The sequence below is a fragment of the Argopecten irradians genome, chromosome 11 (genome assembly GCF_041381155.1).
Source record: "Argopecten irradians isolate NY chromosome 11, Ai_NY, whole genome shotgun sequence".
In the NCBI taxonomy this organism is placed as follows: Eukaryota; Metazoa; Mollusca; class Bivalvia; order Pectinida; family Pectinidae; genus Argopecten; species Argopecten irradians.
This window is the reverse complement of record NC_091144.1, coordinates 22,154,254-22,179,126: the sequence shown is the minus strand read 5'-3', so window position 1 is coordinate 22,179,126 and position 24,873 is coordinate 22,154,254. Positions and strand designations below refer to the sequence as shown.

The 24,873-nt window shown below is 35.3% G+C and overlaps 3 protein-coding genes across 7 annotated transcripts in view; 2 read left to right on the top strand and 1 right to left on the bottom strand.

The window, feature by feature from the left end:
- The window catches only part of LOC138335015 (uncharacterized), a 38,747-nt gene extending 25,396 nt beyond the window's left edge, over positions 1-13,351 (top strand). For 2 of the 5 annotated variants that reach the window (XM_069283907.1, XM_069283909.1), the window contains exons 2-4: positions 9,243-9,680; positions 10,286-10,501; positions 10,911-12,610. In XM_069283907.1, coding sequence (XP_069140008.1) covers positions 9,489-9,680; positions 10,286-10,501; positions 10,911-11,039 — 537 coding nt within the window. In that variant the 5' untranslated portion in view covers positions 9,243-9,488 and the 3' untranslated portion in view covers positions 11,040-12,610. Of the gene's footprint in view, positions 1-6,957; positions 9,681-10,285; positions 10,502-10,910; positions 12,611-12,706 lie in introns of those variants that run through there. The other 3 variants (XR_011210221.1, XM_069283910.1, XM_069283908.1) reach the window with 3 other exon arrangements.
- Positions 1-16,287, bottom strand: part of LOC138335019 (solute carrier family 23 member 1-like) — a 77,404-nt gene extending 61,117 nt beyond the window's left edge. Inside the window, exon 1 of the mRNA XM_069283913.1 lies at positions 16,037-16,287. The gene's annotated coding sequence lies outside the window, so the exon portion shown is untranslated. The remainder of the gene's footprint in view (positions 1-16,036) is intronic.
- LOC138334485 (uncharacterized protein in mobD 3'region-like) lies at positions 2,476-2,904 on the top strand. The gene has a single exon (XM_069283142.1). It carries the CDS (start codon positions 2,476-2,478, stop codon positions 2,902-2,904), a length of 429 nt encoding a protein of 142 aa, XP_069139243.1.
- Positions 16,288-24,873: the final 8,586 nt, after the last annotated feature.

The following is a 24,873-nucleotide window of genomic DNA, read 5'->3' as shown; positions in this document are numbered from 1 at the left end:
CCATGGATGGCTAATAAAAGATGACAGGCTAGAACAACACTGGCAATGTAGTGTCACATCAGCTCATCGACATCGAAGACGACGCTCTGACTTTCAACGAATTGGATACTGATATCTCGATTACTCTGATTCGGACTGCATGTGCCAGCTACCAGATATGCCGAGTCTCTTCAGTGGATAGTGCAGTGAGGCGAGAAAGCACGCACAATGATAATGGTTATCATTGAGAACCAGTGAAAGACATATGTGACATTGTAGTAACCATCTGACATTTTGCTTATGGTATGCATAGGGAATAAACCATGAATCTGCTCATTTTCAAAGACACAAACGTTTTTGAAACTGTTTATGATATTAACGGAAACACAAGCTTAGTTTAGGCTATATTTGTTACTCTATCAGTAGGCGTTGTGCTGTAATAATTATTTTTGAGACGCTGCTAATCTACACAAATGAGAGTATAACAATAATTCTTTTTTGCATTTCTATATATTTTTGTTGTTGTTTTTTTTTTTGTTTTTTTTACTGATTGACAGGAGTTTAAATAATTGATTACGAGTAATAATTTGTTGTTGGAAAACTTTTTTGCTGCGTCAAGCCAAATATGAAAAATTTGCTGAAAAATCACCATTTATGAGTTTAAAATCTTATTTTTTTTCATTTTGTGCGTACAAATCACTACATATATTGATTATTTGGTCCTGAAATGTATTTGTTGTTCTATTCTGGTCATTTTGATACCTCATTTGTCTACTTCAGTTGAAAAATATCAGTGTTATGACTATTTTGCATTTTTCAGTGAAATTCGAGATGGTGGCCATCTTGATGACGTAATAACCGGAACTTATACGATGTTAACATTGGTTTTTGTTGTTTTTGTTGCTTAAACTGATTGATAAGTGGTCAAAAATCTTATTAGAAATAATAGTTTGCTGTTGGGAAACATTTTTGCTGCGTCAAGCCAAATATGAAAAATTTGCTGAAAAATCACCATTTTTGAGCTTGAAAATCAGATTTTTTCATTTCCTGCGTAGAAATCACTACATATATTGGATGTTTTGGTCCTGATATGTGTTTGTTGTTCTATTGTGGTCATTTTGATACCTCATTTGTATACTTCGGTTGAAAAATGTCAATGTTATGACTATTTTTCAATTTTTAGTCAAATTCGAGATGGCGGCCATCTTGATGACGTCATAACCGGAAGTTCATCCCAACTTATGCAATGTTAACATTTTGATTTGTGATCAGTGGGTCATAAGGGTTCAGAAAAATATTGGTTCGGAGGTTTGGGGGGGTGCATGTGGGACCCTCCTAGCCCATGGCCTAATTCTTTTTGTGTTTACAGATAAACCGTGTTTTCCCAATTTGAACCCCTTTAGGTAAATCGGTAAAGAGAAGAAGTTCTTAAGAGTCATCCAGTTTAGATTGGATAATTTTGTAAATTCTATCATCTTCGTACAAGACTTTGTCCAAATCAGAAGGAACACAGTTAGCAACATTTTTCACGAAGAAACCAAAGCCACAAAAGAGAAGAAATACTTCAGATTCACATTTGGACTGCCCCCAAATAATCTTTAAAAACAAAGATAGGGTTGGTTCATATCTTCCAGAAACTTCAAACAATATAACCAAAAATCATTGTGCTCCAAAGGATGTATCTTTAGATAGGGAAGCAAACAATGTAATTACAGATTTTAGTAGTCTGTAGTCTGTAGCTGAAGGTCCTGCTTTTGTATGCACATGTTGTACCCAAACTTGTTTTCGCAATGGTGTTGTCAGAGTTTCTGATAAAGACAAAGAGACAACAATGGGCAAAAGATGTTTACAAGGGATCTTCAGTGTGAATGAATTGGAATGGTGCTGTGCCACTTGCATACAAAATTTAAGAGAAAACAAAATGCCGTCTTGTTCACTGCAGAATGGTATGGGTTTTCCTGTTAAACCACAAGAGTTAGAATTGACACAAATGGAAGAAAGGTTGATTAGTCCAAGAATACTATTTATGCAGGTTCTTGAAAAGCCTAGAGGTGGTCAGAGATGTTTGAAAGGCAATATTGTCAATGTGCCAACTGATGTTAATACAACAATGACAAGTTTGCCAAGAACATTGAATCAATCTGAAACAATCCAGGTGAAGCTTAAAAGGAAAAAGAGTTTTAAGCATTCAGTTATGTATGAGCCTATTCGACCAAAAAAATGCATAGATACACTGGAGTGGCTACTTTCATATAGTGAGCTTTTTAGAGCAGAGGGAGTTCAAATAAACAGAGACTGGCAAATCAATGATGAAGAATATGACAAATCCAGTATCGATCAAGCTTCTGCCAAGGATCACTCAGATGTACACTTCTCAGCTCATGTAAACTCTGATGTAGGCATGATGTCAGATGTTAACCTTTCAGCTAGAGAAAACTCTGATGTAGGCATGTGTCAGATGTAAACCTTTCAGCTCGAGAAAACTCTGATGTAGGCATGTCAGATGTAAACCTTTCAGCTCGAGAAAACTCTGATGTAGGCATGTCAGATGTAAACCTTTCAGCTCAAGAAAACTCTGATGTAGGCATGTCAAATGAAAACTTGTCAGCTCGAGAAAACTCTGAGGTCGGCATTTCGGATGTTAACATGTCTGATCGAGAAAATTCAGATGTAATCATGTCGGATGTAAATTTGTCAGCTAGAGAAAACTTTGATGTAGGTATGTCAGATGTAAATACGTCAGCTCGAGAAAACTCTGATGTATGCATGTCAGATGTAAACTTGTCAGCTCAAGAAAACTCTGAGGTCGGCATTTCAGATGTTATTATGTCTGATCGAGAAAACTCAGATGTAATCATGTCAGATGTAAACCTTTCAGCTCGAGTCAGTCGAGAAAATTCTGATGTAGGCATGTCAAATGTCTAGTGTTTCCCACAGCCCCGATTAGCATGGCGCCGCGTCGTGCCCTTTTTACCTGACGCCATGCCCCTATAACCTAACGCCGTGTCCTGTTTGTCCCCAGAACACTTTTACTAAACTACCAAAATACCAGGCAGTGGCTTGATAATTAAGTAAACAAAAGAGGTGTGACCACTCCCTGACCCCCTGACCAACACCCCAGTGGCCCTAATTAGCAGCCTTGGGCTATTTCCACCTTGGCTTGTGGTGTCACTTTCAGGTCTGTGTATTACGTAAGCTGAAGTCAAGCAGCCGATCAGCAGCCTAGAAAACAATCAGCTGGCCTTTCAATAACTTTTATGACTACAGCTAGTGATCATCACTTCAAAAACAAATACTGCTTACAACTGTAAATGATTTACTCACGTTTTTAATGTTTAATAGGTCTATCTAAATCTGATGGATGTCACAAGCTTTGCAATCGTAATGGCCGCCATTTTGGGTGTATTGTAATAGTAGATCCGGAGGTATTGAATTTCAGGATTTTACTAATATTCACGTTTTTAAAAATGAAAACGGTATTGTTTCTTTAGAATTTCGGTGTGAATTTATTTTTAGAAAAGATATATTAATAATGATAAAATTATTAATAGCAAAGTAATTAAAATAAATCAAATTAAAAAGAAATCAATTTTTTTCTCTATCAGACTAAATTGAAATATTTTGAATACTACTCTAACAATTATCTGTATTTTCTTAATTTAGTGCTTGTAAATTTAGAACATTATTTTAATTAATTGCCCATTATTATGAAACATGTTATCTTATTCAAATCAATACAGTAGTTTTAATATTTAAATCTTTATTGTGAATCAATTATAGTCATGATCATATGATCGGCAGATTACAATTTTCAAAATCATTTTTTTTCACTCAGAATAATTAAATAGATGTCCTGATATTACTTAGCAACTCAGAGAGTTTAAAGCATTTAAATGATATTAAGTTGAACCAGAATTAAATAAACAACAAGACAGTTTTAAAGATTTTCCCTTGTATTGGAAGTTGTCGATATAACCTTTGTGCCCCTCTGATGGTTATTTATCGCGGTCAAAGTGCCCTTTTCAAAACCCAGCACCATGCCCTTTTTTTTCCTGTGCAGGCATGTCAAATGTCAACATGTCTGTTCCAAACAACTCTGATGTAGACATCTCCGATACGAAGATGTCAGGTAGCGAAAAACTGAGCATGTACAAGTTAAGTGATGAAAAGTCTTGTGATATATCTGTGACAGTAAAAGGTGTACATGAATCATCAAACCTGAATGATATCCATACAAAGCTAAATAGTCATATTAGCATTGTTAATACAGACATTGATTCAGATAGTTCAGACGGTTGGACAGAGGCACATAATTTTGAAAATCGAGTTACTGGTAACACTGATACATTAATGCATCCTATAAATGTTCAAGGATTACAGAAAGTATTCTCATTTGCTCCTGGAGAGGGTCAATCTCCTTTAGGTATATACCAAGACACAAATGCAGAGTACTTATCTTTTCCAACCATTTTTTGTGGGCAACAAAGGACCAATAATAAGGATAGAGAAGTGCCTGTTCATTACAGCACTATATGTAGATGGGAGTTAAGGTGTGTTGATAGAAGAGCAGCTTCCTCTATACCAAATATATTCTTCAAACTGCAGGTGAAACAAATTCATGACAGAGTTACTTTAGCTATAAGAAAGTGCAAATCTGAAGGGAAGAAGGTAACTGTCAGTGATGTGATAAATCCAAATTCTTTTGATAACCTTGTTAGATTGAATGAAGTGTTCAGAGTGCTGCGTAGTGTCAGCGGATCTCCGGCATACTGGGAACAAGCAAAAAAGGATGTTTTTGCAATGATTAGACAGCTTGGTATACCTACATGGTTTTGTTCTATGTCTGCAGCAGAAACCAGATGGACAAGTCTTTTAAAAGTCCTTGGAAAATTAGTTAAGAATAAAGAATACACAGATGAGAAAGTGAAATCTCTGACTTGGACTCAAAAAAGTAACTTAATCAAGTCTGATCCTATTACTTGTGCCCGCTATTTTAATCACAGGTCTTTATCTCTTCAGTTATGAAAAGCACTGCAAAGCCATTGGGTCTGGTAAAAGATCACTTCCATAGAGTTGAATTTCAGCAGCGTGGGTCGCCACACATACACATGCTTGTTTGGATTAAAGATGCTCCTGTATATGGCCAAGATAGCTCAGAGGATATGGAAACATATATTGATAAACACGTGTCCTGCTCAGCTGAAACAGATAGACCAGATCTAATAAATTACCAAACTCACAGACATGCACGGACTTGTCGAAAGAAGGGGAGAAATGTGTGCCGATTTGGATTTCCACATCCTCCAATGCCAGAAACTAAAGTACTGGAGCCTTTAACTCAGAAGGAATTAGCAGATCATCCTGAAGCATCTGCAAATTTTGCTTCGATATATCAATTTTTGCAAGGTATGTCAATGGGTGAAAATATGACGTTTGAAGAGTTCCTTGTAGAGTTGGATGTGAAAAAAGATGATTAAATCATTGCTTTGAGATCTTCTCTGCAAAATTCAAAGGTTTTCATGCAAAGACTACCATCAGAGATCAGAATGAATTCTTATAACAAAACTATTCTGAACTGTTGGGAAGCAAATATTGATGTTCATAATATTAGATGCATATGATTGTGCTGCTTATATTGTATCTTATATATCAAAGGGTCAGCGAGGAATGTCATATATGTTGTATGAAGCCTGCAGAGAAGTTCGGAATGGAAATTATGATTTGAAACAGCAAGTCAGGAAGATTGGCAATACATTTTTGACACATGTGGAGATTTCAGCACAGGAAGCAGCATATCTTCTGTTACAAATGCCTTTGCGAATGAGCAGTCGTAGTATTGTGTTCATCAATACATGTGAAGCAGACAAAAGGACATTTCTCTTGAAACCTATGCACAAGCTTGAGAACCTATCAAAAGATTCAACAGATATTGAATCAAGAACCCTTTCCCAGTGCTGTCTTGCAGATTTCATGTCAAAATTTGAAATTATGTTCACAAAAAACAAAAGGATAACCAGAAAAAGAATCACACTGATGACCAATTCTTGCCAGAAAATATTGATGCCAGAAAATATTGATGATCGAGATGATGAGGAAATTTTATGCAATGATGAGATGCCAGAGTCTGGAGTTGATGAGTTTGCTGATGAGCATTTTATGAAAGATGGAAGTGTCATAAGGAAAAGACTTGTGCAGAAGATAATTCGCTATGTACGGTACAATCAAGTTAATGATCCTGAAAATTTCTTCCGTGAACACCTAATGTTGTTCTTTCCATGGAGGAATGAAGAAAGGGATCTTTTGGGTGAACATGTGTCCTATGAAGAAAGTTATCAAAGCAAGTTAACATTAATTGAAAAGAATAAGGCTGTCTATGAAGTTGGAGGAGTTGTTGAGAAAATTTCAGAGCTTGATATTTCTACTTCTAATGTTGTCGCAGCTCCAGGTACACAACACATTGATGAAATTGATGTGGATAAGGAAGCAATGGCATGTGCATTGTATAGCTGTTTTGACCCAGGGGAATCTCGACATGAATATGACTTATCACTGGACTTTGGTGTCACCAGAAAGCAGATTGATACTGATGACTGTGTTGTGAATAACATTTCACATGACACATATGTTGGCATTCTACGATCATTGAACTACAAACAGTCTATCTCCTTTAATCATGTCTTATACTGGTTTAAAACTGAAGATAGACCAATGTATTGCTTTCTCACTGGAGGTGTCGGTGTAGGAAAGAGTGTTCTTACAACTGCTTTGTACCAAGCTTTGGTTCGATATTTTTCAAAACAACTTTGGCAATGCCCTGATGAGGTGAAGGCTGTACTGTGTGCACCAACTGGAAAGGCAGCTCATAATATTGGTGGTTCAACGATTCATTCCTTGTTTTGCATTCCTGCAAATCAAAGTTTTAAGTTCAAACCTTTAGATGCATAAATCAGTTGGACACAAAAACCATTTGAAGGTGTAAGTGTGATTGCCATTGGAGATCTGTTTCAATTGAAACCTGTCATGGATGGATGGATATTCCAGGACTTGAAAGATGACTATGGACCGTTAGCAATGAACCTGTGGAAACATTGCTTTGACCTTTATGAGCTATCAGACATCATGCGGCAAAAGGATGACTTGCACTTTGCTCAATAGGCTAAGAGAAGGTGAACAAACTACAACTGATTTGGAAACTCTAAAGAATAGAGTAGTATCTGAGGCCAATCCAATCCCTTCAATATCAAGTATACCACACCTGTTCACAACAAATGCTGAAGTAAATTCACACAACATGACGGCATTGCAGAAAATACCAATTTCTCAGAGATGTAGTATCAAAGCCATAGATACAGTATGTGGTGATGTGACTGAAGGAGTTAAGGAAAAGATTAAAAACCAAATTTCCTCAGATCCACAAAAAACAAGTGGGTTTGTATGAAATATTGCATCTAAGTGAATGTTTGCAGGCAGATATTATTACCAATGTGGATGTTGATGATGGCTTGACAAATGGATCATCATGTGAAATAAGAAAGCTTGATTTCAGAGTAGCTGATTCAGACAGATGTAGCATTGTGTGGGTAGAATTTGAAGATCCCCAAATAGGAAACATTGCTAGGACAAAGTATTCTCATTTATATAGAGAAAACATAAATAAATCATGGACACCGATACTTGAAGCAACCAGACGTTTCAGTGTTGGCAGAAACCATTCATGCTATATCACCCGAAGACAATTTCCATTGCGACTTACTGCAGGAAAGACTATTCACAAATCACAAGGATCCACTATGAAAAGTGGTGTTCTCCATTTTGGAAAAAGGAAGCAAGAATACATGCACTATGTGGGCTTAAGCAGAATGTGTAAACTTGATGATGTGCATATTCTTTTCCTGAATGAGAACAAAATCAGTGTTTCAGCAGAGGTTTAATTTGAAATGGACCGTTTACGCAATTGTGCTGTGTTAAAGGCTTGTGTGCCTCTTCTGAAGGACATTGACACTGATGTCAAAGTAGTATACCAGAACTGTAGATCTCTTCATCAACACATATTAGATATTAAATCTGATTGTAATCTTACAGCCTGTGACATATTAGCTGTTGCTGAGACAAGACTTTGTCAAAATGATGACAATGAAATGTACAATATTGACGGATTTCAGCTGTACAGATTTGACCAGGCTACTCTGAATGATAGTGACCAAATTTCATCTAGACCTCATCATGGCATGGCTATCTATTCGAGGATTCCATTCGAGTACATTGCTTAAAAATCAGTCCTTGATGGAATTGAAACGGTTTTTGCAAACTTTTTACATCAAAACAAGCTTATCCAGATGATATTTGTATATATTCCACCGAGGCAATCTTCATTGTCAAAACTTGGTACAATGTTAACCAATTTGCTGTATCATGTTGGTTTGGAAAGCCCTGTTATAATCATGGGAGACATCAATATTGACTACAGACAGCACAGAATGCAAATTGACTCTCTTACTGAAGCGCAAGGTTTTCGACAGGGCATGCACAGTGTTACCACTGATTATGATTCATGTCTAGACCACATCTATATCAGAGGTCTCTCTAACCAAGAAATATCAATAGCATCATTTGAATCATGGTATTCTGATCACAAACCAATCATATCTTACCTACCTTTTTTCATTTTGAACTTGCTAGGTGAAGGAACAGAGATTGTCTGTAACTTGATTGCTTTTTGGTGTGTATATTTTCATGTATTTGATAACTACAGATTTATTTTAGTATACCTAGCATGAATGGAATGACTCTAACATTGCCTTTCATTATTTTCTGATAGCTATGATATTATACTTTTTATTAACTAACAGTAGTAGCTAAGTTTACAGTGGACAAACTGAAGTCCTAATTATCTATTAGTATATCACAGAGTTTACCAAACTATTTGAACTGGCAATTGAGTTTTACCTTGTAATTATTGTGACTATTGTATTATTTGTTTATAAAAGAGTGCTATATATTTGTAAATGTCACCTGTAGCTAGTAACGTGCAGTTTCAGTATTTAATATCTTGCCAACATGCACATGTTATTTTTTATGTCATCAACCTGAAGCTTAGTGTCAATTTTAACCAAAAATGCTGCATGAGGTGATTGAATTCAAATGTTGATGAGAGTGATGATAACATTAATTCAAACATAGATATCCATATTGCGTCTTTATATTTATTTATTACATCTCTTATTATTTCATATGTTTAACACATACTTTATTTTGTTATTCAGAATGGCTAAGACATTAGCTGAACTCAAAGGCATAGATGACAAAGCCAAGCCATATCAATTGGAATAATCAGAGTAAAAATCGTAAAGGTAGACCATACAGCCTCCTTCACAGGATCTGCTGGGGAGCCAGGCCAGATCCTAAACTTCAGCGTGGCTGATCCGAAGGATGCAGCCTTGGCCACGCTGAATGATGTCACCAAATTTGGACTTATCAAGGAGGGTAAATCTATCATAATCAAGAACTTCATGGCGAAGAATGGGAGGATAATCCTCACGAAGCATAGCAAGATAATGACTGGTCCTCTGGTGGATGTTCCTGAAGATGTTTCAGCAAAAGCCACTTTCATAATTTGCCCTCCTTCACCAGTAAAAACCATCAAAGACGTTAAGGAAATGCCAAGACGAAGTTTGGTTACCATTAGGGGACAGATTGTCAAGGTATGTTTGATGGAATATTAACACTGCCAGTACACAGAAACTATTTGTTACAAATAAACATAATATAAGATATTATCAATATCTATCATGATGCTTAATGTACATCGATATCTGTGCTACAACACCCAATGTTTGTTACACACTATACTTAATTCATACAAATATGACAACCAATGCTTAAATGCATTTTGAGCAGTTTATGATAATTTGATTCATTTGTTGACAGGATTATTGGAGTTCTGTCACTTTTATATGCAACAGCTCGGCATTACTGAATTATAACGACATTACTGAATTATAATTTAACTGAAACTCTATATCTTCAGCCAATTAATTTGAGAGTTTTATTTCTTTATTTACACCTTTTTATGTAACATTTGCATTTATGTTTTCATAATTTGTTAATAAGCTATATATTTCCTAAAACAATTATATCGGAACAGAACTTAAATTTACACTTTAATCCATACAAATAATACACATGCAGGTTATATGCAATTTTACACGTAAATAAAATAAGTATCAGAAAGCACATTTGTTCCCACCAAATTTTGCATTAAAACAATCAAATAACAATATTTCAAATTATTATTTTTTATATTCAGGATGAGTGCATGAAAGAGGTGAAAGTTGGAAATGACCCTACCAACATTCACACCATCCGCCTCTGCCAAGATGGAGAGGAGATATATATCTCCTTATGGAGAGATGCCGCAGAAACTAAAGTAAATGTAGGAGACTACATAGAGGTGACACAGTGTGTAACGGGAGAATGGAATCGAGCAGTAGTGGCCAACACCACCCGTAACACTAAAGTTAAAGTAAGTGGCAACAAATATTTTACATTATTTCACAATGTGTCTCACAAGTTCCCTTCTATTCATTCGCTTCAAATTATGTAAATTTGTAATGTTGAAAATATTTTATCTTTCAAAGTTATCTCAGATATCACTACCTATATATATATATATATATGTGAAACCATATCATTTGCTCAAATATTATTGTCTTAATAATCTTTATTGTGCACATTATCAATGTATTGTGTATATGATGAAACAAGATTGTGTACCGGTAATTCATGTATGATATGCTGAAAACAATTGATTGTGCTAGTTTTGAATAAATATCAGGTCTACTTGTAATATTTGGGGATAGAGCTTATGTATAATTCAATATGTTATAACAGAACAATTGTGTAACATTGTTATAATAATCATCTTTTTATAGCTGGTAGAAGAGGTCGAGATGACGGTAAACGTTGAAGGCCTGTCAATGGAGGAGCTCGAGGATCATGTGAACCTCATAGTATCTGAAAACACTAACATTATTGTACAATTGACATGTGTGTGGAATTAGTTTGTATTCTACATATTTGTACCCTTAACATTATTGTACAATTGACATATGTGCGGAATTAGTTTGTATTCTACATTTTTGTACACTTAACATTATTGTACAATTGACATGTGTGTGGAATTAGTTTGTATTCTACATTTTTGTACACTTAACATTATTGTACAATTTACATATATGCGGAATGAGTTTGCATTCCTATATTTTTGTGCACTTAACATTATTGTACAATTCACATGTGTGTGGAATTAATTTGTATTCTCCTTTTTTTACACTTGCAATATTGTACAATTAACATGTGTGTGAAATGTGTTTGAATTCTACATTTTTGTACACTTACATTATTGTACAATTGACGTGTGTGTGGAATTAGTTTGTATTCTGCAATTTTTAAAATATGTTGCAAATGGAATGAGTTTGTATTTCATATCTACATTAAGCATTCCCTATACTGTCTTAAACTGTTTTTTCCAAGACTTGTGCAATCATGCTTTCATTATTTGTGAATATGAACAGTCGATCAGTAGACACTATAAAACATTACGGTGAAGAGACATTTTTGGTTCCAACTTACCAAAGGCATTTATGTTAAACTATGTAAAGAGAAACTTTTGGTTTTAATTTACCAAAAGCGTGTATGTTTAACTATGTGAAGAAATATATTTTTGGTTTCAATTTACCAAAGGCATTTATGTTAAACTATATGAAGAGACATTTTTGTTTCAACTTGCCAAAAGCGTTAATGTTTAACTATGTGAAGAGACATTTTTGTTTCATCTTACCAATAGCGTTTGTTTAACTGTGTGAAGAGACATTTTTGTTTCAACTCACCAAAGGCATTTATGTTTAACTATGTGAAGAGACATTTTTGTTTCAACTTGCCAAATACATTTTTGTTTAACTATGTGAAGAGACATTTTTGTTTCATCTTGCCAAAAGCGTTTATGTTTAACTATGTGAAGAGACATTTTTGTTTCAACTTGCCAAAAGCATTTATGTTTAACTATGTGAAGAGACATTTTTGTGTCAACTTGCCAAAAGCGTTTATGTTTAACTATGTGAAGAGACATTTTTGTTTGAATTTACCAAAGGCATTTATGTTTAACTATGTGACGAGACATTTTTGTTTCATCTTATCAATAGCGTTTGTTTAACTATGTGAAGAGACATTTTGTTTCAACTTACCAAAGGTATTTATGTTTAACTATGTGACGAGACATTTTTGTTTCATCTTATCAATAGCGTTTGTTTAACTTTGTGAAGAGACATTTTTGTTTCAACTTACCAAAGGAATTTATGTTTAACTATGTGACGAGACATTTTTGTTTCATCTTATCAATAGCGTTTGTTTAACTTTGTTATGAGACATTTTTGTTTCATCTTATCAATAGCGTTTGTTTAACTTTGTGAAGAGACATTTTGTTTTCAACTTACCAAAGGTATTTATGTTTAACTATGTGACGAGCCATTTTTGTTTCATCTTATCAATAGCGTTTGTTTAACTTTGTGAAGAGACATTTTTGTTTCAACTTACCAAAGGCATTTATGTTTAACTATGTGACGAGACATTTTTGTTTCATTACAAAGCTTATCAATAGCGTTTTTGTTTCAACTTACCAAAGGCATTTATGTAACTATGTGAAGAGACATTTTGTTTCAACTTACCAAAGGCATTTATGTTTATATGTACTTCAGATCAGTGCAAGATTATCACACTTTATTCACCTGATCTATAAAGATATATGTTATGCTTGGATGTTTAACAATTGGTGCAAAATTATACAAGTATTTCTAAAGTTGTTTGACCAGTAAAAAAGTTTATCTGCATAAAAGTTTAATATGACTAGTCGTTTGATCAGTAAAGAAAATGTACTTTCTTTATCTGCAAATAGAATCTATAAAACTATATGTTATGCTTAGGTACCTTATAATTTTTGCAAGATTATATGCTTAGGTGTCTTATGATTGGTGCAAGATTATCTGACTTAAGTCATTTGATCAGTAAAGAAAATGTACTTTGTTTATCTGGGAAGATATTGTCTTGATTCTTTATATTTATGCTTGTATGTTTGATGGTACAAGATTATCTTACCTAAGTCATTTGATATGTGTATATTTAAAGAAAAGGCTTTTATTGTGATGTTTTACTTGCTATCATGCCTTTTCCTAACCATAAAGAATGCATACTCCATATTTATCTGAAGAAATAATCAGTTAATCTCTATATTTGATACATTGGTTATTTGACATCAGATAAATACTTACTTGATCTGTACTGATTTTAGCAATAAATATTTTAATTGAATTTTTTTCTTCGCCTTTTTTCTCTTCATTGTTATATTATATACAAAGGGATGTTCCATTGAAATAATTACCAATCCCATTTAGCGGGGGAGGAGAAATGGGTTCCCATGAACCCCTCTGGCAGTTTTTCGAAACATGTTTTTAGGACCGTTATGATGGCTAGTTTCATTTTGTGCTTGTTGCCATTGACAACTAATGTCCCATGGGGGTCATATGGCGGCCATCTTGGATTTCAGGTATCAAAAATGGCCAAAATGACACATTCGCATATATGCGCATAGACAGAGAACCAAGCAACATTCAGAGGCAAATAAACACATTTTTGGATATGATTAAAACATGCTGAATACGATTAAATCATAATAATGACGTTATGTCTTCTCATTTTGTGAAATGACGGGAAAACAATGAAATTTTCAGCTTTTGTTCCCCTAAAAAATCGATAAATGTCAAAATTTTTATCACAAGTAAAAAATTTGATGGACAAATCACCTTGTAATAATCATTTCGAATTGCACTAACCCTTGTGTAAAGATATGTTTACTATAAAAAGATAGATCACATCAATCAGGTCGGGAAACGAGAGGGAACCCCTTCCCCCCTTAAAAATTTATCAAAAATTGCCAAAATGACACATTCGCATATATGCGCATAGATAGGGAACCAGGCAATATTCAGAGGCAAATAAACACATTTTTTGATATGATTGAAACATGCTGAATACGATTAAATCATAATAATGACGTTACATCTTCTCATTTTTGTGAAATGACGGGAAAACAATGAAAATTTCAGTTTTTTTTCCCCTAAAAAACCGATAAAAGTCATTATTATTTTTCTGGATTTTTTGTCACTTATCATTGGTGAAAAACACGCCACGTGATCACCGATAAAAACTATATTGCACGAATTTTCCGGAAGTAGTTTATAGAAAAAGTATATTGCACGGTTATTTTTAGATAACGTTATCGTCTACGTTACAAAACGCTTAAAGTGTTTCTGGCGCTTTGAAACAAACGCTTCGATGACCTGAGTTTGAAGCGTAACCAAAAAAAATGTGACAGACGACGTTGATTGTTTCGGTTTCTAACAAAGATGATGATGACTTCCAACTGATGACTACAGTTTAAGCTTTTAAATTTTCGACATAAACACGATATGAGAGTAGGAAATAATCGAATAACATTCATTAAGCATCTAGAGCCATTGAATAGTGAATACGTTTGATGTTTTTAAAATTCCACTCAGGCTAGTTACAACATTACTGGTAGGCCTAGGCTAATCCTACTGTATGTATACGATTTTTATTTTACGAAATGGAGTACTAAGCATAAGAGAATGTATCTTATGTCAATCTGAATCTGTTAATATATGTTTGACGTCGAAGTGGATTATTTCAACGGAGAACAAACTATACATTTTATTGACTGTGTCCTTAAGACATGGAGCTACATGTATAATGGATTACATGTACATGTATGCAATTTACAAACACGCATTCACCGCGTCCATGTAATAAAAGCGTGACGTGCATCAATTGATACTGTTTTCTTATGTTGTTTTTAAATTATACCTGTTTCAAAATCTTAAGATTGTAACCGTCATCACGAAGCGGTGTTTACAATGTGATGCTTATTTTAAATTACATGTAGTTTCACACTCATTTCTAAATGTAAAAAATCCAGAAAAATAATAAAACAATTATAGCATTTTGATTTCGGTCAATACATCGACCACAGAAAAAATATCGACCTCGGACTACTTCCTCGGTCAATATTTTTTCTTTGGTCGATATAACCATGTATCGACCTCATCAAAATGCTATATTTGTATATTATTTTTATCACAAGTAAAAAAATTGATGGACAAAACACCTTGTAACAGTCATTTCGAATTGCACTAACCCTTGTGTAAACACATGTGTACTATAAAAAGATATATCGCATGAGTGAGGTGGGAAAAAGAGACCCGCCGCCCATAAATACATACGAATGTGTCATTTTGGCCATTTTTTGATAATTTTTTATGGGGGGGGTCCCTCTCTTTTTCCGACATGGTTGTTCCAGTTTCACATACATTTCTTAACTAAATCAAAACTTAACTAAACGAAAGCATTACACTATGGCATAAATATATTGTTCTACATGTTGAAAAAAATCACGATATTCTAAAAAAATTAATTAAAATCATTGAAATTTGTGTCGTAAAGCAATACCATTCAGCAGGTACAATGTGTACGTTGTACTCGTATTAGCCAGTGCCATATAAGTTAAACAAATGCATTTCACTGTCTTCGAAGAATTGATAAAATTTATACGGTAAACACAATTGCTTAAAAGCAATTTCAAAAGTTGCCTTTTCCCACAAACAACGGTCAGAGATCGGCACACAAGACGTTTGTCCACAATGTGTATTGGCGGATAGCATAGGAGTGTGAACATTTTCCACCAATTCACAAAAGTGGGCTTTTCTGGAACATCACAGTTAACTTGAAAAATCTTATTTGCATTAGAACTGGTTTGTTCTGATAATTGTGCAAGTTTTAATGTCCTCTTAGACTGAATTATCTCTTTTAATATTTCAATTTGGCACAAATTTCAGTACTTTGATTCATTTAAACATTCGTAGTCTGAAAGCTATCATTTCTTGAAAATACTACGTCAGATTATGATATTGTCTGTGTCACCGAGACTCACCTGGATTCCTGTTGACGCCGATATACTCCTTAGTGGTTATGATATTTACCGTAGATACCGTGGAACACCGGGAGGGGGTATAGTTGTTTACACATCCAGTCTCTTGTGTACCCGTCGAAGAGCTGATTTGGAATTTCGGGAGGGTGAAATTATTTTGACAGAACTCCAGTTTCCAGACCAGAAATATCTGCTCTGTACTGTGTATAGACCTCCAAATTGTCCTCGTTCTTTTTGGAATTACCTCAAACACTCAATTGAAAATGCTTTAAATGAAAATCCACATGTAGTGATTATAGGTGACATTAACGTCGATATCCTAACTGTTGGTAGACACCATGCACTCATTGACATCCTTGACTCCTTTCACCTATCGAATATCATAAATAGACCGACACGTGTAACACGACACAGCTCGACCTTACTTGACCTGATCATTCTCTCGGACGCGTGCACTTTTAGTTTTGCTGACGTAATTGACATAGACAGTGATATTTCTGATCATAAAGCGACAGCGTTTGAATTGACAATTAGGACAAATTTTAGAACTTCATATGTGACTAGGAAAAGTGAGATGTTATAACGAGGCACATTATGACTTATTCAACACTAAATTAGACGATACGGACTGGGTAGACTTATTTTTGACTGCAAATGATCCAAATGACATGTGTGATATTTTTACATCGCGATATTTAGAGATAGCTGACGAATGTATACCGACTCGGACAGTAACAATTAGACCTAGTGACTTGGTTTGACTCAAATTTAAGACGAGAAATTCGGAAAAGAAATAGACTGTTGAAATTATTCAAAACAAACAGAACCGACAGAAATTTATTAAACTTCCGTAAACAACGTAATCATGTGAATAATATAAAGAAAAGAACTAATTATTCTATGCTAACATTAATTGAATTTTAGACCGATATTCGAATTCTAATCCCCGTAAATCTTGGAAAATAGTTCGTAAATTAATTAAAACATCAGATGGTTCTAACATTATACCTCCTATTAGAAATATACATGACAATATTAAAATGACTGATAATGGTAAAGCTAATGTTCTCAATGATTACTTTGTTTCCATTTCTACGATTGACGACAATAATACTGAGTTACCGACGATAGAACTGCGAGCACAATCTACTACATGTATTTCTGACATACAGTTTGAATTAAATGACGTAATCGACATTTTAAAATCATTGAATATAAATAAAGCTGTAGTCATAGATACTATTAGTCATAACATGTTAAAAATACAGCATTTTCTGTAGTTTTCCCTCTGTCTCTCATATTTATGTCTTCATTGGAAACTGGAGATTTTCTTTCCAAAACTATGAAAACATGCTCTTGTAGCACCATTATTAAAAAAAGAGGATAAACATGACTACTAACTATAGACCAATTTCATTACTTAGTACAGTCGAGAAAGTTTTTGAATTTTGAAAGATTAGTTGTAAACTATCTGAATAATTATTTAATTGAAAATTCATCAATATGCAAATTTCAGTCTGGTTTTCAGTCCGGTCACTCTACAGGTCATCAACTCATAGAAATGTATCACACTTTATGTGAAAACATTAAAAATACGCATCCTACATGTTTAGTTTTTTGTGATATATCGAACGCGTTTGATCGTGTGCGGCACAGGGGACTGGAAGTGAAATTAGCAAACTATGGTATATGTGGAAATCTATTGAAATGGTTACATAAGTGATTGAAAACAACGGGGTTGTGTTGGAAATTCTAAATCGTCTGTTAAAAGTGCCGGTGTTCCACAAGGTTCTGTTTTGGATCATATGTTATTGATTTTATACATTAATGATATATCCGATAATCTTCGAAGTCTAGAAAATTATTTGCAGATGATACATCGTTGATATATTCTAATCCATCCCCTTTAAATATCGAAACTGTAATTAATAATGCTTTGGTACACATTCAAAGATGGGTGCAAAAATGGTTAGTTAAGTTCAATCCTTCAAAAATTTTGGCATTACTTATTTATAACTCTGAATTAGATTATGCTATAGATCTTAAATTTGATAACGTTAGTGTAAATTTTGTTGATAATCATAAACACCTGGGAGTCATATTAGACGGACAATGTAAATGGACAAGCCAAATTGAAGATATTTGTAAAAAAAAGTTTCACGGCAGATTAGTATTCTGCGAAAGCTAAAATTCATGTTAAATCGACATACTTTATATCGAATTTATAACTCATATATCATTCCTCTACTTGAATATTGTTGTGAGGTTTGGGATAGGTGTACTCTCGGTGACGCAGACAGACTTGAAAACTTAATTACTAGATTACCATCTTACACTAGCAGAGAATCCCTATACTCTGAAACTGGACTTGAACCGCTTTCAAATAGAAGATCCAGAAGAAAAATTAAATTACTTTACAAGATAAAAAATAACTTAACACCTGATTACCAAACAGCTCTTCTTCTGCCTCTAGTCTCAGAAAATTCTCAATATAACCTTTAGATTAGTATTCTGCGCAAGCTAAAATACATGTCAAATCGACAAACTTTATAAACTCATATATCATTCCTCTACTTGAGTATTGTTGTGAGGTTTGGGATGGGTGTACTCTCGGTGATCATCATCATCATCAAACTTTATTTCCTCCAGGTGGAGATACAATATAAATCGACATAAAAAGAGAACAAAGAGAGAAGTTCAATTAATATAAATCAAAGAGTAATAGGCAAGCCATTACTCTTTTGCGCGAATTTTTTATCAAAGTCACTTTCACGGATGGAATAAACGCGAAGCGTTCAAGACGAACCGAGCCGATTTCATCGAGTATGTCTTTCTAGCAGCATCATCCTTGAAAGGGACTCCTGCCGTTTCGCCTAAAAGGGTTCCAGCAAATGAAATGTCATTTTTGCTTGTGATAGTGTTGAAGACACAGGGCCCAAATTTAGTCATGATTTTCTACAGAAACCTGTCACGGAGAGCTCTGGAATGATCACAGCTAGAGCAGAAATGAACTATGGCGTCGTGGAAGGGCTAAAGGCACAAAACACAAACTGTAGTATCATGGGTGACTGATAATGTCAACATGGAACACGAGAAGTAAATGACCTGAACATCCAATAACGATGTTGCTGCTTGCAACATGACGCACGGTTTGTAGGATGAATGACATAGCCGAAACGTCTCAAAATCTGAATCATTTGTCATACTGACTTTCAAGGCCGCGTTTTCGGTAAATGATATTGTGGTATTCACTATTGACTTCCATTTACATTTAGAGGGGAATGTATATGTTCTGAGGTACATGTCAAGATGTGAGAGTAGCTCGTATCTTTGACGGACTCCAACGATATCTGGAAAATATCCTTTGCCACAAGAAGATCCTGGTTTTGCTACTTGTACATTCAAATAGGAATATAATCGGCGGTGAAGATTCGCTTGACTAATTACGACTGCTCTAAGGATATCAGTTTCTGAACGAAACGCAAATTTCTTCTGTCAATATCGGCTGATATACGAAATAACCCAAGCATGGGCTCGATCATGTCCGATCTTGATCGCCGGTGTACACAAAGAATAAGTTTTGATGCGTAGTGTTTGAAACGAGCTAGTTGTGAAAGATCGCTCACACTCATCTGCACCCAATGTTCGCATCCATAGAGAACAGGTGGCAAAACAACTCTTTGTACAAATTGGTCTTGACGAGCGGATTAATAAAATTGGATGGGCAAATGCCAATGATCGAGTGGATGGTTCTTCTTCCTTAATTACACGCTGCTCGAACACGTTTCACGTTGGACATTCCGGTTGATACTAAAGTTCCAAGATGAACTTGAGAACAAGTTATACCTATATCGACAGGACCGAGCATCCAATTGAAGTCGAGCTGACGTGCGGTATTATTCCCGATTACAATAATTTTGCATTTCGTGATGTTGAATTCGAATTTCCACTTTTCACTGTAATCATGGCAAATATTCAGTAGACTTTGGAGTGAACGAGGCGACGTGCTTATCAGCGTTATGTCATCTGCAAGCGTTAGATTACCAACATTTAGTGTTTCCACTTTCGCACCATGGTTACTTTTTTCTAAACATTAAAGTAGATTGTCGATAAATGTTTGGTATAAAAATGTGGACAATACTTTGACGTCATTCCGTGCCACGTCACAGAGCTCGGTATATCCGTGTAGGAATCGCAATTCGCGTTAAAAAGATTTCCAGTGATACCGAGATCAAATATTTTACGCAGGAGGCCAGCGTGCCAGACAGTGTCAAAAGCCTTTTTTATATCAAGAAAAGCTACGAAGACCTTTGTGTTTAGTTCAAGATTGTGGGAGATAGTCTCTTGTAAGGAAAAACGTGGCTGTCGTACATCCTAAGGATTTTCGCAAACCGTTCTGCTGATCGCTAGGAAATGTTACAACTTAGGTGTCAAACGAGTCTTGTATTCGGAAACTGATGATCTTTTAAAAAAGTTTATAGATACAACATAAAAGTGTGATAGGTCTGTAACTTGAAGGATCACCGCGAGACTTATTCCCACCTTTGAAGATAGGAAGTATAATGCCTTTCTTCCATATAGACGGAACATGTTCAGGTTCTATACACTTAGTAAACAGTTTTTGTAGGCACAATATAAGGGTCCTACCACTATATCTTAAATGTTCGTTCTGGATTCCATCGATACCTGGAGCTTTCCCTACCTTAAGACTCCGAATAGCATGTTCTATTTCTGAAAACGCCGGCTTTTTATTCAGCCAATTAGCGTCAAGAATATCGCTTGGACCATCCGTTAACTCTATATTGTTTGGGAACACTCGAGAGGCATTCACCGAATATACATTTTGAAAGTACTTTCCGAAAGCGTCCGCAATTTCAATCGGAGTCCTAAGCGTTCGGTTGCCAACTTTTAATGGGGAACAGTTCCGTAGAGAAGGTCCTTTGGATTGTTTCAATGCCCGTCAAAACGTTTTGCTGTCACAGTCCGCAGCGTCATTCAATTCCTGTTGTTGGGAACGCAAGAACTCTTCATTAGCTATGCACTGTATATTTTTGAAAGAATGTTTTGCAGATTTATACTGGCGATAAGAAAAATATTGGAAGCCGCGCGGTTTTCCATCTGCGATCCACTCTTCACGTTTATCACGAGCAGACTTGTGTGTTGTTTTTAAGTCATTGTTCCAATAGGGTTTCAAACATGGGTTGAATCTTGATAAAGGTATGTAGATCCGTGCACAAGCATTTAGTGTATGTGAGACAATGATATTGAAATAAGATATTGCTTTAACACATTATCAAACGCTAACTGGTATTGTACCATATGATTAATACTACAAGTTCTCCATTTTGGCTGCACGGTTGGAATTTGACATTTGGACCTTTGTAATGAAGGCAATTGGATTCAACATTCCAATACCGCGTGGTCAGATGCAACATCTATATTGGGAGAGGAAAATACTCTAGCTGATTCGATGCAGTCGATCATTGTGTCTTTCACCAGAATGTAGTCGATCGTAGAGAGGCACAAAGGTATATGAAGGACCGTCACACATTTCCAACTTATTAGTAGCAATAAGGTTATTACATGGCTTGCGATCTTGGTACAACAACTTTCGCGGAAAGTAAACCATTCCTAGAGTTGAACAAGTTTATTTTCGAAACCGAGACTCCAGCTGATGATAAGAAGTTTACAATACCCGGTTCAGTGGAGGTTTCACCGATATTGCCAATGTAGAATTGAGCCGCCTTAGCTCTATGCGCTCCAACAAAAATTTCCGCTTGAATCTCCTTTGGGGGTTTGGCATCGAGAGGTTTGCGAGGACCAATATGAAGAGGAATTTTACGCACGGTCTCAGCATAACTCATGGAAGTGTCCGAAGCCTGTTGATTAGTGTACTTACTCAGCTGACGGTATAAGAAATATCAGTTTGGGAATTGAGTATAACGTTGATATTATCCCCTTCTTGACTATCATTTGCATCCTGCTCGGATAGGGATGTATTGTTGGCTGATTGTTTGTCGTACACCGTAGCAGACGACTCGCGTTGACATGGTTGACCTCGCGGGACACTGAGATGAGTACGCGTGTCAGTATGCCTATTACTGGATGTGTGTGACCTACTAACGGTACTTTTAACCTGTTCGTCAGGAATGTCGGAGTCACCAGCAGGGGTATTACACAATTGTTTTGAAAAAGTTCGGTGGTTTTTCTTTAGTTCACTAACCGCGGTGGACAGAGAGTTCACTGTAGAGGATAATTTCTCTAACCCATTTTTACACGTCCCGTGATCAACGCCTCCTGGTAAAGTCGATGTTTGAGAAAAAGCTTTGTAGCTAGAGCTAAGCCGTGTAAGCTTGGAGCGCGACTCATCTATATGGCCGTCTAACTTAGTTCTGAGAGCTTGGTTTTCTGATTCAAGACTACTGATCTTCAGTGCCGAGCCATTTTCGCGTTTCAAACATAGTTTCAAGTTATTTTCAAGAGCTGACACTCTTTCAACCAGTTCGTGTATTTTACTCGACAGGTCAGTCAAACTATGATCACGAAGTGCAGATTCCTGTGTAACAGAGTCTAATTTTGGTCTTGGGCGGGTAAATATGGCGCAAATATCAGTTTTATCATCATGAAGGAACTGATACAAAGATATAACAGTCATTGTCGTATTTCGGGCACTCGACCCCCACACCCATTTATGGGTACTTTTCCTAGTTTACAAGGTCTCCTCGAATTCGGGGCACCCCTCGATAGATCTCGCTCTATTCAATAGCGTAGTCCTATACCACGTAATAGAATCTAGTGAGCTATGTGTAAGACTCAAAATCTTAGAATTATATGAATCTCTGGCCAGATTATCAAGTTAATTATCGAATTTTTGAATACATGCTTGATCAGGGATGCATTTTAGTTGCATGGAACAACTGAACTGTTGGGACATGGAATTATCAAACGCTGAATTATCAAGTTCGTTAGTATGTTCATGCATGTCGCTCACCTGCATGTCCGATTCATAACAACCGGTATAATCGTCAACATCTTCGGTAATAGTGTCGCAACTCTGGTTTATTAACTCGCCGAAGACTTGCAGTGAAACAGGCTGCATTTTCACTATTCGATGAATGGTCTGGAGACGATGAATCGCCGTCAGTATGCGGGTCGGCCATCTTGCCTCCTCCGCCATCTTGCCTCCTATGTTATTGAGTTATTGATCTTGTACATTAATGACATATCCGATAATCTTCGAAGTCTCTCAAAATTATTTGCAGATGAAACATCGTTGATATACCTTTAAATATCGAAACTGTAATTAATAATGCTTCGGTACACATTCAAAGATGGGTGCAAAAATGGTTAGTTAAGTTCAATCCTTCAAAAACTTTGGCATTACTTATTTATAACTCTGAATTATATTATGCTATAGATCTTAAATTTGATAACGTTAGTGTAAATTTTGTTGATAATCATAAACACCTGGGAGTCATATTAGACGGACAATGTAAATGGACAAGCCATATTGAAGATATTTGTAAAAAAGTTTCACGGCAGATTAGTATTCTGCGAAAGCTAAAATTCATGTTAAATCGACAAACTTTATATCGAATTTATAACTCATATATCATTCCTCTACTTGAATATTATTGTGAGGTTTGGGATAGGTGTACTCTCGGTGATGCAGACAGACTTGAAAAACTTAATTACTGGATTACCATCTTACACTAGCAGAGAATCACTATACTCTGAAACTGGACTTGAACCGCTTTCAAATAGAAGATCCAGAAGAAAAATTCAATTACTTTACAAGATAAAAAATAACTTAACACCTGATTACCTAACAGCTCTTCTTCTGCCTCTAGTCTCAGAAAATTCTCAATAAAACCTTCGTAATGCTAAGAATAACTCTTTACCAAACAATCGTCTACAGCTAACAAACTTTTCCTTTTTCTCTTCTACAATTCAACTATGGAATCAAATGGACATTAAAATTAGACAAAGTGTATCATTTTTGGCTTTTCAAAATTCCTTTCTCAGTTACAGATACACAAATACCCTCTAACTATCTTATAGGTGATAGAAAATACAATATATTGTATGCCAGAATAAGAAATAGATCCAGCACTTTAAATAACGATTGATATCATGCTAATTTGATAAATTATAAACATTGTCAATATGGTTATAGTATCGAGAATGCACATCATTTCTTTTTCGTATGTATAAATTATGCAGAACAACGTGTAAAATTATTTCTTGAGCTATATAACTTTATTCCGCTAGACCCAAATCTACTTCTATTTGGAAATTCTATGTTGTCAAATTAAGAAAACAAAACTATTTGCTAATCCACTCAGCAGTTTATTAAAGATTCAAATATATTTAATTAGAATACTTTATTACTATTTTTGCTTAAACGTTTATATCAGGTCCTTCCCGGCTTTGAATATGCAATTACCCGTTAAACAGTTAATACGATGATATTCAAAAGAAAATGCGCTCTGAAAAGTAGCCCGAAGTTGAGAGTCAATCGGAATCAAGATATTTAGGAGTTGACCAATCAGAGGCGCCGTAGGTGTTTACACACTGGGTTAAGTAAACATAAATGATAACCAACTGCTATGGAATAAACCACATGGGTTTTCCATTGTGAAACATACATAAATATTGGATAAGTAGAGGTAACAAAATGAGTAGTTGTTGAATATTGAATTTATTCCACATGAGTGATTTATTTTATAAAAGTTACAAAAAACGCGAGCTTTAGCGAGTGTATTTTGTAACTTTTTAAAAACAATACTTACGAGTGTTAAATAATTTCAATATTCAACAACCACGAGTAGTGTGACCTG